This window comes from Pristis pectinata, chromosome 4, assembly GCF_009764475.1.
Source record: "Pristis pectinata isolate sPriPec2 chromosome 4, sPriPec2.1.pri, whole genome shotgun sequence".
Taxonomy (NCBI): Eukaryota; Metazoa; Chordata; class Chondrichthyes; order Rhinopristiformes; family Pristidae; genus Pristis; species Pristis pectinata.
Genome location: NC_067408.1, coordinates 81,012,863 through 81,028,296, shown reverse-complemented (window position 1 = coordinate 81,028,296; position 15,434 = coordinate 81,012,863). Strand labels below are relative to the sequence as shown.

At 39.8% G+C, this 15,434-nt stretch overlaps 1 protein-coding gene across 4 annotated transcripts in view; it reads right to left on the bottom strand.

Moving 5' to 3' along the window:
- The window catches only part of LOC127569050 (choline-phosphate cytidylyltransferase B), a 70,696-nt gene extending 56,811 nt beyond the window's left edge, over positions 1-13,885 (bottom strand). For 3 of the 4 annotated variants that reach the window (XM_052013328.1, XM_052013327.1, XM_052013330.1), the window contains exon 1: positions 2,083-2,322. In XM_052013328.1, coding sequence (XP_051869288.1) covers positions 2,083-2,199 — 117 coding nt within the window. In that variant the 5' untranslated portion in view covers positions 2,200-2,322. Of the gene's footprint in view, positions 1-2,082; positions 2,323-13,523 lie in introns of those variants that run through there. The other variant, XM_052013329.1, reaches the window with a different exon arrangement.
- Between the last annotated feature and the right edge of the window lie 1,549 nt (positions 13,886-15,434).

Sequence of the window (15,434 nt, the reverse complement as noted above, 5' to 3'; positions counted from 1 at the left end):
AGCTAAACTAGTGACATAAAAGAGGATCATGAGAAATGCTGCAATCCAATCATTAAAAAACAAAAAGGAGTGTTAAAACACGGTCTAGCAATGGTTTGTAAAAATATTGTTGAAATAAAGAGAATCATTAATTTTTTTTAAAAGATTGATGGAAAAGAATTGGGTGGTTTGTGGGGTGGGGTGGGCAGGGGCACAATACTGTATATTTTCTGGGCAACAGGCCCAATCTCAGACCAGCAACTGGTGGTGCATTTTGCAAGCTCCTTTGGCAAGAAAGAAATGTTGGATGTATCCGCCTGGGAGAGGCTTCTGACCTTGGTATAAAGGAAGGAGTACCACCAATCCCAAAAGTCATCTGTGCTCAATGACAAATGACCCCAATAGTTACGTCCTAGTGCTTATAACCTTCATGAATTTTTGGTATCTTTATATATATCCTGACCAGATTCGATAGAGGATAGTGTGTTTGGGAGTGGACCAGTGTTTTGTTTAACGTAAAAGGACATGCATTAGGATATGTGGTCTTCCTCTTTACTTATTTTCTCACCAGCTTAACGGAGGCTGGAACTTTGTCCTTGAGGCCTGGGATAGCCAATATTTTGGAGCTGATGGCAAATACACTAAACACAACACTGAGCAACACAGATTACATTTGCACCAAAATGTAAATCCCATACAAAGACTTCAAACCTACTCCAGTACTCAAGACACTAAGTCCTAATGCAAAATGTTTGGAATTTCTATAGGTTTCTCCTAATTTCCAGATACAACCTTGATAGAATATTGGCAAATACCCACTCAATAGGGATCCTTCAGTATCAGTCACACCACTTCAAATGGACAATAGCAACTTCAAAGAAGTCTTGAAACAGCCACTTAGATAATCACAGCAACAGTCTTTAGAAATCAATCATCATGTAACTGTTGTAAGTCAATAGTCCCTCTGAACAATCTGTGTGGAGTGGGTAAGCAGATGACCGGGTTGATCCTGTTGCTGGACTTCTGTTCAACTGAGCATCGTTAAGAGAAGACATTAGTTGGAGTGTTAAGCTCCAAAATGGTAGCACTGACACCAGATGACAGATGCACGATGATTAATGATATAATCTGTCTGTTCTGGGTACTTCTAGCAGATGTTAGTGCATCCTCAGTAAAATGGTGTCATATGCCGTTCCCTCCAGAAATGTATTCAACTGCTTTGGTTCCTCTATGGATTTGATTTGTTAATCACAGCACCCAAAAAGAGCGACATTTTGTCGCTTCTGGGTTGTCATTGATTGGCTGTTGTGAGCAGGTGATTTAATCACCTCTACATATTATTCTTCATCAACAGATACTTCTGTTCTTTCTTCAGTTAACTCCCAGGATCTTGATTATCAGTGTTCACACCAACATGCACAGACTAAAAATGTAAAATGATGCTGCCATCGTTAAGACCTATTCGTTTTTTTTTACAAATTATTAATTACTAATTCTGTGCAGAATCAGCTGAGTAACAGCCTCATCTTGATGAAGTCATGCAGCTTATTTTTAATGCTTCCATTCTGATGGCAACATGTTTAATCCATGATGAAATGATAGTTTCCATTTTGCATGAAAATTTGAGATATTAGTTAATATTAAACTATTCCACATTTGTCACGCTTTGCACCACAAACTTAATGTGACATGTACATCAAAAGCAATTGTTAATGTTATTAAGTTTATACTCTGCAGGCTGCAAAGAAGAATCAGTTATTAAAGTGAATAAAGAAGCTCTTCATTATACTGCAAACGTTTGCGTTTTGAAACCCCGAAGCATCACCTTGTACATCATGTTTTCTCCCTTCCCAGACATATCTTGATGTAGGAACGCCTTGGAATGCTGTCTCCCAGAGCAGTTAGGCATACTGAAAATAAAGCTGGTTCGTTTAACAGCCACATTAAATGCACAATAAGGGTCACAACAAACTGAACTATTGTTTGAAAACCCCTTGAAGGATCATGCTGTCACTGGTCCTTTTCCCTCGATAATACTGAACAGCAAATAAGCACTTAACCACCCAGATTAATATAATCATACATATCAATTATTTGACTCACCGTATGAGGCTGAGGGCAGGTGTGTTCTATTTCCTCCATAGTCTTTGATGGAAGCTTATAACAGGAGGATTTTGGGATACCTTCTCGTGACTCAGCATCAAATTTAAGAACTGGCATGACTGAGGAAAAGCTGCTGCCTCCACGACCAAACTCGACTGAACACTTTATTGCCTATCAGTTTATCTTCCCCATGTTATTTAAATTTTAGTTCTCACCACCGCACCCAGCACCACCAGACCAGCCCCATCCTCTCTGCGCTCCACCACCACCACCCCAGGAAATGTGAACATTATTCCCTCATATAAGCTAAAAGGCAGGACCTTCAGCTGTTGCCATGACAACCATTCAGCTGTAGGTTTGTTACCACCTCGCAAAGCACATTAATTTACATAACGTGCACTGGTTGGCTGTTTCCATGACTGAGATGAGAGCAAGGCAAGCCACATAATTTTTGTGCTGTGCTGTGCTGTGCTGTGCTGCAGACAGGGATGATCTCAGCCTGATCCAAAGGGGAAGGCAGGCGGGGGAGTCACAACACAATTTCAGGGAAACAGAGTTCTGGGCTTTGCGTAATCATTGAACCAGATCAGTGTATTTGGCTCATGGAGAAATTTGGAAAGAATAGCCGATTTAACCATGTTGGTGTCACTATTGGTGAAACGTACTACAGTTAAAAAATAACATTAAGCGTCTTTGATGGTGATCATAATGATAAAAGCCGGAGATGACATTGATCACTTATATGCAAATATGAGCTGTTCCTACTAAATAAAACAATCTCACTCTGTGCACAATGCAGTAGATTTTTATTTCTTCCATTATCATATATTTAAATCATGAAACATTTAATATCATTCCTTCTGTTACATGTACTATGGGATTAAATATTTCCAGGATGTGGGTGATGCTGGCAAGGCCTTATTTATTGTCTGTTCCTTGTCACACTGAGACGGTGCTGATGGAACAAATTCTGGAGCCTATGCCATCCCGCAGGTAATAGTGACCTGCCCATTCCCGACTCTGCCCCTTTGCCTTTTCAGTGTTTCTTCCAAATTTTAACTTGGAAGAGTGTTGATTCATCAGCTGAGGGAGGGTGGAAGGTGATAATCAGCAATAGCTTTTTTTTCCCCCTATGTTTGACCTGATGCATGAGACTTTGGGGGGCGGGGCGGGGGGGGGGGGTTTAGATTCATTCTCACCCACCCTCACACTACATCATTATTCCTCTCTTGAATGGGTGTTTTCTGGAGCAACAATATATAATCAGAGATAGTATTAGAGGAATCAGAGACTTTGTCTGACATGATCTGTATGACTATTTCCTTAATTCGTCCCAGCTTTGACACCATTTTCCAGGTTTTAACAAGAGATACTTCTCCACTGGCCTGGATATGACTTCCTCCTTAACCAATTCAATGCCTAGATTGCAACTAAGTGGGCTGTCTTTTTATTCTTGTCACTCTTTTTTCATTGTGTCTGATACATCTTCAAACAGAACTGCATCCTATAATTGAACCGTGTTTGCATTTTTACAATGTTTTCAGTTAGGGTATCTATTACCTTTCATCCTGTTGTTTTACCATAGTCTACCCCTGGTTCTGGACACCCCAACTAGGGGAAACATCATCCTTGCACCTACTATGTCAAACCCTGTAAAATTTTGTTTACATAATGAGATTACCTCTCATTCTAAACTCCAGAGAGTGTAGGGCTAGTCCGCTTAACCTCACCTCATTCGACAATGTCCTCATTCCAGGAATCAATATCACATGATTCTGAAGAAGAGGGTCATTACCTTGACATCACATGGAAGAAATTTACTTCATCCAACAATTTTTTGTGGTCTTATTTTTTTAATATATGGTTCATGGATGCAATGATACTGACTGTCAAATTGTAAGCAAATAAATGAAGGTTTTTACTAAAGATTTCTTCTAAATTCAGTGACAGATTCATAGGGGTTGACTATTTATTTTTTGTGCCATCTGATGAAATCAAGGTTAATCTGCAATCTACCTCCATTTACCCAACTCTTCCGTGTCTCTCAATAAGCTTTGGTTAACAAAATTTATCGATTTCAAATGTTAACTTAACAATTGGTGCAGTATCAATTGCTGTTTGTGGAACATGGCTCCATGCTTCTACCACACTCTGAGTCAGGAAATGCCTGGCACTGAGTTTTGGACATGATCCGAAAGAGCAGAATAGTTTATCTATCTTCCTTAACAGTTCCCTTTAATATTTTAAAAACTTTGATTAAATCATTCCTAAATCTTATAAATTCTAGGACTATAACCTTAGCTTGTGTAATCACTTCTCTTATTTTAATCCTTAGATTTCAAGTATTATTCTACTAAAATTAGGACCATATTCCCTTGAATGCTCATAATAGTCCAGGAGTTGTCCAACCAGGGCATCCTATATCTGTTCTTCTTCTTCCTAGTCAGTTCCTCAGGATTGAGGATGACTTACTTCCACTCTAGTTTTGTGGGTTCTGAAGAGACTAATGAGGCCAATATGGGAACTGAAAACTCTCCCACAGATGGGGCAGGTAGTGTCTTGATGGTGTGGGTGGGCTTGTAGTTTTGAGGTGGTGCATTCCTCCTCCTGTTTACACAGGACCTCTGTGCGCTCCCAGTGCACGGCAAGTTTCTCAATGCCATCCTGAGTGCTCCTCCTCCACTTGGGATAGTCATGGGCCAGAGATTCCCAGGAGGCAGGGGGACTTGGTACATTTCTTCAAAATGGTTTTGAGCACATCCTTGAATCTTCATCTGTCAGCCAGGTAATTTCTTCACAAACTAGGGCTTGAAATTGAGTGTGCGTGTTCAGGGGTCTGTTGTTAGGCATGCGGCCAGCCCAGTGTAGCCAACTGGGGGATGTTACCCTGGGACAGGACACTGACATTGATTCACTTGCTCTTCCAGTGAATTGAGGATTTAGTGGAGACAACGTTGGTGATATTTTTCTAGTTTCTGGAGTTGCCTGCTGTAGGTAGTCCAAGTCTCAGAAGCATATAGGAAGGCCAGGGTCACTGCTGCCCAGGATTCATGAGCTTTGTTCCAGGTCTAAGGTCTTCATCTTCAATTGACCAGAGGCTATGCTGGTGCACTGAAGGCAGTGGTGAATTTCACCATCAACATCTGCCATCACTGAGAGGTAGCTCCTGAGATATGGGAAGTGATCCACTTCCAACCGTAAACCTTTATCACCAGTGGGCAGTATGGTGCAATGCGGCTGAAGCTTACAAGACGACAGTCTTCTCACTCAACACTCACAAGACATTATTATCATGGTTCATTTGCACAATGCCTTCTTTTTTTTATATACTTTATATTTGTGTAAGTATGTTTGTTTTATTTTATAGTTATAATTGCTCTTATTAATTTACTGTTTTGGTTTTTATTAGGTAAGGGAGTGCCATCGTAATCCGTTGTGTTGTTGTTGCAACAGTACAATGACAAATAAAGAATTCTTGAACATTTCTGTAGAATAACTTATATCCCCTTGTACTCAGTCCCTTAAATATTTACATCAGCATTCTTTGTGCTTCATAATATTCTGCATTTATGGATAACATTTTAATGAGCATTGTTGATGGGCCATTAATAGATCCCTTTGGACACTCTCCCTCTAGCTTTAGAAAGTATTCTATCTTGCCTTTGTTTAATTTTCATGGATGACTCACGTTTGGCATCAATGAAATGGACGTGTCATAGATTAAGAGAATGGAAAAAAAAACCTCAACATCGCTTTGTAATCCAATATTTTTGGTTACATCTTTTATATTGCCATCCATTGTGTGATTGGAAAATATGAATACCTGACTTTCTATCCCATCATTTAAGCTGTTTATAAAAACTGTGAATAGCTCTGGTCCCAACACAGATTCTTATAGGATACACGACCATTATCCCTCCTCTCTGTCTCTTGATGCCCAGGCAAATTGCCAACCAAATCAATAATTTGATTGCAGTTCCATGAGCATCAATTTTACTTAACAGTCTCCTGTGAGGGACTTAATCAGACACCTTCTGCAAATCTACAGAAATGACATGCATAAAAATTCCACTGAGTAATATTTCCACCACCTCTAAAAAATTCAATCAGGTCCAACCAGTATCACGCAGCCTTTACATATCCACACTAGGTCTCTCTGAGCAGCTGAAAATTTCAATCTGTTCGGATATTCATTCCCCAATTAAAGACTTCAGTAATTTCCTCTCAACAAGTTTGATGAACTCATCTCTAAGTCAATGGTTTTCTTTCTCTTACCTTCCTTCAGATAAACCACCTGATATGGAAGTTTCTTGGAATGTGTATTTTATCGACATTGTGAAAAAATGAGAGATACGTTTTCACCACATCACAGGTTCAACTAACAATAGCAACATTTTAGAACGAGTTTGCAAATTGTGAAAAGAAATGTAACAAATAGGCTAGTGTTTCCAAACTCAATAAATTGGTAAAAATGTTGAAATTAGGTGACTAATTTGTACAAATTGTTTCACGTTTACTCTGTGGGTGGAGTTGAAGTGGATTGCATATACTGCCCACACAGAGAGGCTGCGTTATCTACCCCCACAATCAGCTGATGTTATAATTAATTGAAAAATAGCCTTCCGAGTCAAAACCAAGTTACACCCACATAGAAACTCGTAAAACAATCCGTTTTAATTAACTTAACAAAGCTTGATTCATTGATAGCTCAAAGCTTCCCAATTACACAGCAAACTCTCACCACTGAGTGCCCAATACTTGACAGTCCACCAAAGTTCCCTTTTCTCTCCATCTCTTTTTTTAAAAATTAAGATTAGTAAACAAATGTTTCTGCTGTGGAATTATGATAGTGGGGCATTAGGAGCTTCGGAGAAATTCTAAATTTGCATGTGAACTTAGAAAGTGAGCATCAAAAGGCTGTGTGACCAAAGAGGGAATCAAAGACAGTTCTGATCCTGCTCTCTCTCAAAATCCATGAATCCACATTTTGCCTCTGGATTCATGGAATAAATAGGGCTGGGGAAATTGGCTTGACTTTTTCCCTTTCCTCTCCAGGATTGCCGAGATGAAATGAGGCACTACAGTTACTGCCTCAGTTAAAATTAGGGATAAAAGTTTGAACCTTTGGTCCATATGGCTTTCGTTACATTAAATAATGTTATATTTATTTTCTCTCCTTTTCCCTTCAAATATTAACAATTAACCTGGATATCACTGGCTATGAAAGAATGGTATAGACAACAACACAAAAGCTTAATTTAAGCATGCATTTTTTTTTAAAGATCATACATCAAAGATGCAAGGTGAACAACTAAATTTTGGTACTTGGAAGATTTTCACAATTTCCTTTTGAGGGCAGGTAAAAACTTTGTAAATTAGACATGGTTGGCTGTGGTTGGTGATAAAATGAATTGCATAGTCTGCAAAATGAACAGGGTTGATGAAAGTCTCATCTAATCCCATGCTTTTTTTTGAATCCTGTGTTTTATAATTACATTGGACTGGATTTTATTGGCTTTTCTTGGTAGTTCCACAAAGCACTGCAGCATTAACTACATGGCCATGCCCAAGTGCAGAAGTCTGATGTGAATGCACTGACTCCTTACAGAGCTTGCTGGAATTCCCCAGCACCTATGCAAAAGAATCTGTCCTCAGATTCTGTGCTGAGTAAAACCTGGTACAGGGTCACCTCATGCACTTGAATGGGGATTGTGGGACCATAGGGAGCGAAGGTAAAATTAAGATAAGTTGCATTTTTTGAAGCACGTACATATTTCATTTGTGATAGCTTTGAAATGTTTTCGAACGTGTTGTGGATGGGGTTTGTTCTGGATGTGCACAGAACTTGAATAAGGCCCAAACAATGCACAGGGGCCTTACTGATCACCCCCATCATCATCTCAGCCTGCAACATTGGCAATATAGATCTGGAATGGGGAGGGGTTTAGGACAACGAGGAACACGAGTGGCAAGTGGAGTTTCTCAGCAAAATCTGGGCATTTGTTAAGCTCACATTACAGCTCACTCTTCTCTGGCTCCCATTAGACCATTTCCCCCATTTCCTTTCCCAGCTTATGCCAGGAAAGGGTAAGGATGTATCACATTGATCAGAATCTGATAGCATTAAAGGAGACTACTTGGCTATCATGCCTGGGCTGGGGCGTTCAACAGCAATCCAACTAGTATCCCTCTCTGTTCTTTCTCTGTACCTTTGCACATTTATCTGACACCCAGTTCCTTTTGGAAATTATTACCAAATCTGTTTCCACCTGCACTTCAAGCTGAGCAGTTCAGATCTTAGCAACTCACTGTGTGAATTTTTCTCTTCCTCTCCCCGTGACTCTTTTTATAATTATCTTAAACCTCCATCCTCTGGTCATAGAGGCACTCTCCAATAGAAAGAGATTTCCTGACATACTTAATCAAAACTCTTCATAGTTTTTAATCATTCTTTAACCTTCTCTGCTCTGAGGAAAACAATCTAGGCACGCTCCTCTCTCCACCCTTAATAGAACTGCTGTGAGATGGAGCTGCTTCCTTTCTTAAAGCCACTAATTGTTCCTCTTTGTTTCTTTATTCGCTGCCATTTTCCACCCGTAACAGAATTCATCTGACAACACATGCAAGACTGCTCACTCAGCTCTTCAATGGCACAGAAAGCCTTTTGTGAGGTTTTTTTGTTACAGATCCAGTTGATTGAAGGTGGTTACACAATCACATCAAATGGATTCTTGCGCAGGAGGAAGGAACGGGATAAGATTATCAAAGTAAGCTAAGTTAGGAAGGCAGAATGAAAAAAAACAGGCTTGAAATAGATTCCTCCAGCATCATAGTGTGTTTCATTGAAATAGATTCCATTGAAGCTCAGGCAAAACAACAAGACCACAGCTGGAAGGCTGTTGAGGTAGTAGACAAGGGGGAGCAAAGATTCACAAGGAGGCTGTAAGAAGGAATACCAGTGTTGAATACGTGTCAATAAACTGGAATGGCTTAGAATTAAGGGGCTAACATGTTTTAAAGGAAGCTTTAAAATTGTTAAGTAATGAAACAGTGTAGAAAAAAAAACTGGGTTGGATCATGCTTGTTCTGGCCCCCACATCCTTCGGTACATGCCTTCCCATGCGACTTCCATGGGTGCGCTAACACTTTACTACTGAATGGGATAGATCAAAGTGTCGTACTGGATTCCACAGCTTTACCCTGAGGTGCAGCAGGCAGTGTGAATCATCTGGGCCTCTGGTGGCAGTTGCTGAGGTTCCACACTGCAACATCGTGATGGGGTTTTGACCCCAGAAACCAGCAGCAAAGCCTAATCTCACTGAGATTCCCTGGCTTGCAAATTGCCTCCCAGACCCTACATCAGGTTAGATCTGGCACAGGAGCTAAAAAACCTCTGATTTCATTTGTGATTGTAGGGCTGCAGAAATTAAGCAAGAGGGAAGGCAAGCTCTTTTCTAAAAAAAAGAAATGTACTGGTTTAGTTAAATAGTTTTAATCATTTATATGCCCTTCTCATGTATTTTTAGTCATGTATACATTTTGATTATGTAGATGATTTCCAAAAATCATTACCTTCAATTTTAAATGTCAGAGACATATAAGGGGCAAAGCCTCCTCAATGCATCGCCAGATGGTCTGCCTATGGCAGAGTTGCTTCAGGCTTGCAAAATGAGCCTTTCACGTCTGGACCAGGCAAGTATAGACACAGCCATATGGGAGGAGGCAATTCCATTGGGAGAACTGGGCTAATTCAACGTAGTCCGTCACTTTTTATATAAATGCTAGTTGATCTCCCACTGTATTGATCATGGTGAGTAAGTGGATAAGGTAAAGAAAAATGGGAACACCTGGATAATTGTGATGCCTTTTAGATTAGTTCCTGGAAATTCTAAATAAATTTGTATTTCCTTTCAGACTTTTGTGTAATATGATTCATCATTCCCTCATGGTATTTGATATATGAATTAGGGAATTATGGCCTCTCATCTTAATTAATTCCATGTCCTTTCCATTTCTTCGTCTCATCTCTACCATTCTAAATGCTCATTTCTCTTACACCTCTTGAAACCCAACTCTCCCATGTTCTTCCTGTTCTTGTTTGGTTCTCTGTCTGTTGTCTTCTTTCCTCTTGCCTACAAGTGGAAGGAGGGTAATATGATGTGGAGTGAAGGACTGTACCCAAGGCTGCAGGTGATATCCGTGGTGCTGGTTGTGACAGCTCCCTTCCCATTCTGACCCCCATGCTATCCCATCTCATTGTCACAAAATGTTCCTCGAACTTGACTTTCTCACAATCTCATCACTTCCAACCACTACCTCACTTGCCGTCAATATGCCAATGAAATAAACATTGGGAGAATTGTTGAATTCGTTGATGGAATAACCTGGGTGATTCTGGGCTGAGGTCCCTCTCCAGAGACGAGAACAGAAACAGTTCAGCTTGACACTCCAGTGAGCTACAAGGAATCAATGAACTCTCCAAAGGGCTGAGCTTTGGATGAGATATTAATCCGAGAATTTATCTGATCTCTTAGCAGCACCTTAAAGAACGATGGTATTATTTTGAAAAAATTCAATTTTTATACAGTAAGATCTCCACTGCTTGGTCACTATCAGATTGCGGCTTGTGAACTTGGCTGTTGCAAAAGTGACCAAACTTCAAAAAGTTTCATAGGTTTTAATGGACTTTGGAGTGTTCTTAAATATATTATATGAATGCAAGTCTCACTTTCTTTGACCTATCAAACTGGTATCCTTCCACCCAACTCCACAGTACATCACCCCACCCAATCCATTGCCCTTCTTCACTCTCCCAACTTCCTTTCCATTTCCTCCAGAAAAATTATTCTGGCCTTCGAAATTTAATTTAATTTGAAAGAATCAAATTATAATGAGGATAAAAAACTATGGAGATCATCTTTGGTTGCTGGTGCTAAATGCATGTAATAGTTTTGGCTGTTAATTACACTCACCTATTTAGTATTTGGCTTGATGTGCAAAGACAAATACATTTAGCACCAGCAACCAAAGGTGATATTCCCCAAACATGGTCTCCACTTTTATCTATATCTGCTTCTATCCATTTCTGCAAAGTCTCCTCTCTTCATGGTGTAGCTTTAGAAATTAGAGTTAGCTGCTGAATAGAGAGAAAAAAAAATTAAGAATGGACAACCCAATCCAACCAACCCAAATCCACTGAGGTGGGATCCTTGATGTCCAACTCATCTCTTCACCGTAGCCATCTGACTGTTTCTCTGACTTCCTAATTTACCCTCCCTTTCTCTTCTCATGCCCAACTCAGCCACGTTTTGTTCCCCAGGTACCTTTCTGTCTGACTGCTGGAAAAGTTCTCATTACATTTGGCAGGATCTCCAGGAAACGGAAACAGGGGAACCAAGCTTCAGTATATCCCTGCTAAATCTCCCGCCTCCTGCACACTCTCCTATTTTGCATTGTCCTTGGAAGCAAACAACACAAAAAAACCCCACACATACTCAAATAAACTTGACTAGAGTAGAACTTATGAAACATGCTTTACTTCAAAATAATTTTTAAATGAAATTAGCATAAATTGTTAGGAGCTAATGAGAAAAACTTCTTCAGTACAACTGACTGATTGATTGATCTATTGTACGAAATTAGATACACTTTACTTATACACAAAGCACAATCCAAATTCAGCTCAGAGCAACAGGACTCTGGGCCAGAATGATCAAGCGTAGGCCCAGATTTAAAAGAAACATGGAGGCATTTAAATCAGGTTGTTTAGGAAGGCATGAAAATATACTAAACATAATACAAAGGACATATTTAAATATGTTATTATAACATATGTAATAATATGGAATTTTCTTTTCTTAACCCATTATTTGGATTGGGGGTGAGCAATGGATGGGGTGAGGTAACTGGGGTTGGAGAAACAAAGAACAGGAGATGAGAAAATCTTGCAATCTAAACCTAATTTTTCTAACAGTACAATCCCTACTAAAACTATGGCAGGACAAGAACAAAACTTAAATGTTATAATGGGGAGTGAAGACTGATTGAATTTCAGTCATTACCTGTATTCAGAGCTCTCCCACGTTGGGCTCATGGGGATGGGGGAACAAAGAATCTTTCTGCAGGTTTAAAAGGAATATGGTATCTAACAGTAAGGTTTGAGGGCTGAAAAACATTAGTATTACTTTCTAGATATTAAAAAGATATGCATCAGGTTTAACTTTGCATATTTCAACACTAATCTGCAGGGTGGAGATGGAGGTGTTTGATGAAATAGCCCAAGGGCAGCAACTAGAGGCTGGTACACAGTGATGTCAAGGACATTATTTGCCAATAAACGTCCATGGCCACCATTCAGTAGCTCAAATTTAATTAACATATCAGGTCACACTAAGTAACAAGACTCTATCACACTTTGAAAAATGATCTGTGCTATCTTTTTATACTTAAAATTACATTGTCTTCAATTTTGGTATTAAATAATACCAAATGAAATTAATATATAAATGAAGGACAGAATGACGATCTTAAAATGAAAACTATGTCTGCACACTTCTCAACTCCCTCCTTCTAAACCTACTTCATCTGAAGATTACAGTTATTTTTGAAAATGCAGTAAGATGTTGAATAGCTCTGTGTAAATAAATAATTGCAAATTTTTGACCAAAATTTAGTAGCACAAAAGAAACTGCTAATAATGCCCTCAGGTTTAATCACTGATAAATTAATAAACTGGTAGTTCTAAATTGTAAGTCTAAACTTGCAGATTGGAATATGATCCCCCCATCAAAAACCAGCAGCAGTACAAGAACTTTCCCTAGCTGCAGCAGATAACACACAAACAACATTATAATTGCTTAGCACCTCATACACAATACATAAAAAATATTGCTATTGAGTCAACAAGATTCGGAGATACCTAACTCACTGAGCTTTGCTCTTGCAATTCATGACATCAGCTAGACCTTTAGATAGTGCCACGTAAAAATCTGCCTGCTGGAATTTGGTGTTATTTTATGGAACACGGCATTTTGTGAAGCATTCTTTTAGACAAACCTTAAATTCCCTGTCCATGAGAAATTGTATAAAAACTGAGGGCAAGAGAGCTTTCAAATCCTAGAAAGCTCAGATAGTTGTTGAAAGCATTGCAAGTACAGAAAAGGTTAGGAAATTTTTGACGACAATTTTCTAATGAATGTTAAACTTTAACCACATTTGCTCTTTTAGTTGCTGACTCCTGCACTTTGCCAGAATTTCATGCTGTTTAAAACTTACCTATGGCATGTACATTTTCATTTTTTTATTTCTAACATTTCTAAGTAGATGTTTACAAAAGAAATGCAGTTATACAACAACTGTCTTTAATAGCTTGGCCAGAGTTCAATTACTCCTACACCAGATGACAAACCCCCACCTCTGCAACACAGAAAATCTTTTCTTACCTTCCGCAGAATCTTGACTGCATGCATACCCCCTCCACCATTCCCCTCCTGTTGCTTCCGTTTTCTATCAGACATTTCTTCTGTGCTGGTGGTGAAGGCTTTTCCTCTGTCAGGCTGTTTGGAGAAGTGCACTCACAGCAAAAAGCACTTCTACGAGTCATGGGACAAAGTTCATGCCAACTTATTCTCTCATCCCATGTAAATGTACTGAGTTGCATAAAGGATCTCTCCTACTTGATTTGAGATGATGAGGTTAAGGTGCCTATTTTCCTGCAGTTACTTTCTGTGCAACAGTCTCCTTGTCATGTTCTGTTGTGACAGTGGGAATGGTAGTTAAAAGACTGGATGCTGGCCATAAGAATTTACTTGGATGAATGGATGCTAATTGGAGAAAATAGGAATCAAATTCCTGTTGTCTAATAAGATTACACTGAGTGGGAGCAATGGACAGCGTGATGGAAGCGGAAAAAATGAATTTCTGAATATTTATTAAAACAAATAGATTAAAATACAAAGGTAGATTAGTACTGTGCATTTTCTTTTAGATTACAAAAGAAAGCATTATTTAAATCAATTTTCAGGAACAGATTTTGAAGAAAATTATTTTTAAGAACGTATGTGTGTTTAAGTGAGAAAAGGTTAATTTTTTGACAGGTCCCGAGTGTTTTTGAGTATCTGTGAAGGTTAAATCCATTGACTGACATTTAGATTCAGTGATAGCTTTGACATCCGGTGAAGCTGGGGGCAGGTCCTCAGCGGCTGTCAAAGCTGCGGGTACAACTGGCTATTTGTGCTGAGACACCTCCTAAGCTGCACTCAACCACACTGAGGTGTTGGGAGCTGCACTCCCAGGCGACGTTGTTATATAGCCCTGCCGGAACAAACAGCCTTGCGTATGTGGCAACGGAGAATTTACCCCATTTATCCCCCTTTGGGAAAAAAATAAACTTTTCATTTTATAGTGGTCATTTTGAGTTGTTCCCCTAAGCCATTCTGGTAAAGAGAGTGATTGGAAATGTAAATCAGTTGAAAAGTGACTGGAACTAGCCTGATTCAATGAAAAACAAGCCATTGGTTAAATGCACAATTTTGAAATTTCAATCCACATTATAACGAAGGAACTCCCATGTAAGGAGGTTGTTTTTTCTTTTGCGTTGTAACGGGAGGGAGTGCCCCGAAATGGAAGATGGCAAATGACCTTTCAGATTGGTAATGGAATTTTTTTAAAAACGTATTGTTCCTATGTTTAACTTTGTTCCTTTCTTCCTATTTTAAAAAATCCAAATTTTGTTCAGCTTGGTATTTTATGGGAGATTCCTTGAGCTTCGAGGGAAAGCTTGCAGCATACTTGTGACTGTTACACACGAGCTGTGTAAAAGTTTCCTCTGGAAATCCCAGGATAATAGCGTGCAATTGCTCTGCTCTACCTTTTTAATGGCGCTTTCCTTATCTTCTGGGAAAACAAGGTGTCGGCATGTTCCTCCATCTTCAAATAACATTGCACACATAAGGGCACGTTCAATATTCCTCTCAGAAAGACAACCTCCATGAATATTGAGATGTTCCTGCAGAGAAAGCCTTGCGCAGCAAAGTTCAAACTACTTATTTCACGTTGTCACGAACAACGTGCTCGTCGACACCCTGTTTCAGCGGCAGACAGCAATCAGTAGAAGTGCTGCAAAGGGTCCAGCTGCTCTCGGCCGGCCGGAGCTTGCGCGGAGTGTGGCGACCGAGGCTGCCGCCGTGTACCTGCACCGCAGCAGCCGAGCTGTCACTCACCGGAGACGGGCAGAAATCGGCCGCTGCCTTGATCAAAGATGGCGGCGCCCTGCCGTGCGCCGCTCCGATTGGTGCGCTGCCCGGTGATGTACATCCGAGCCTGCAGTTTCATTCACCTCAGTTCCGGCCGAT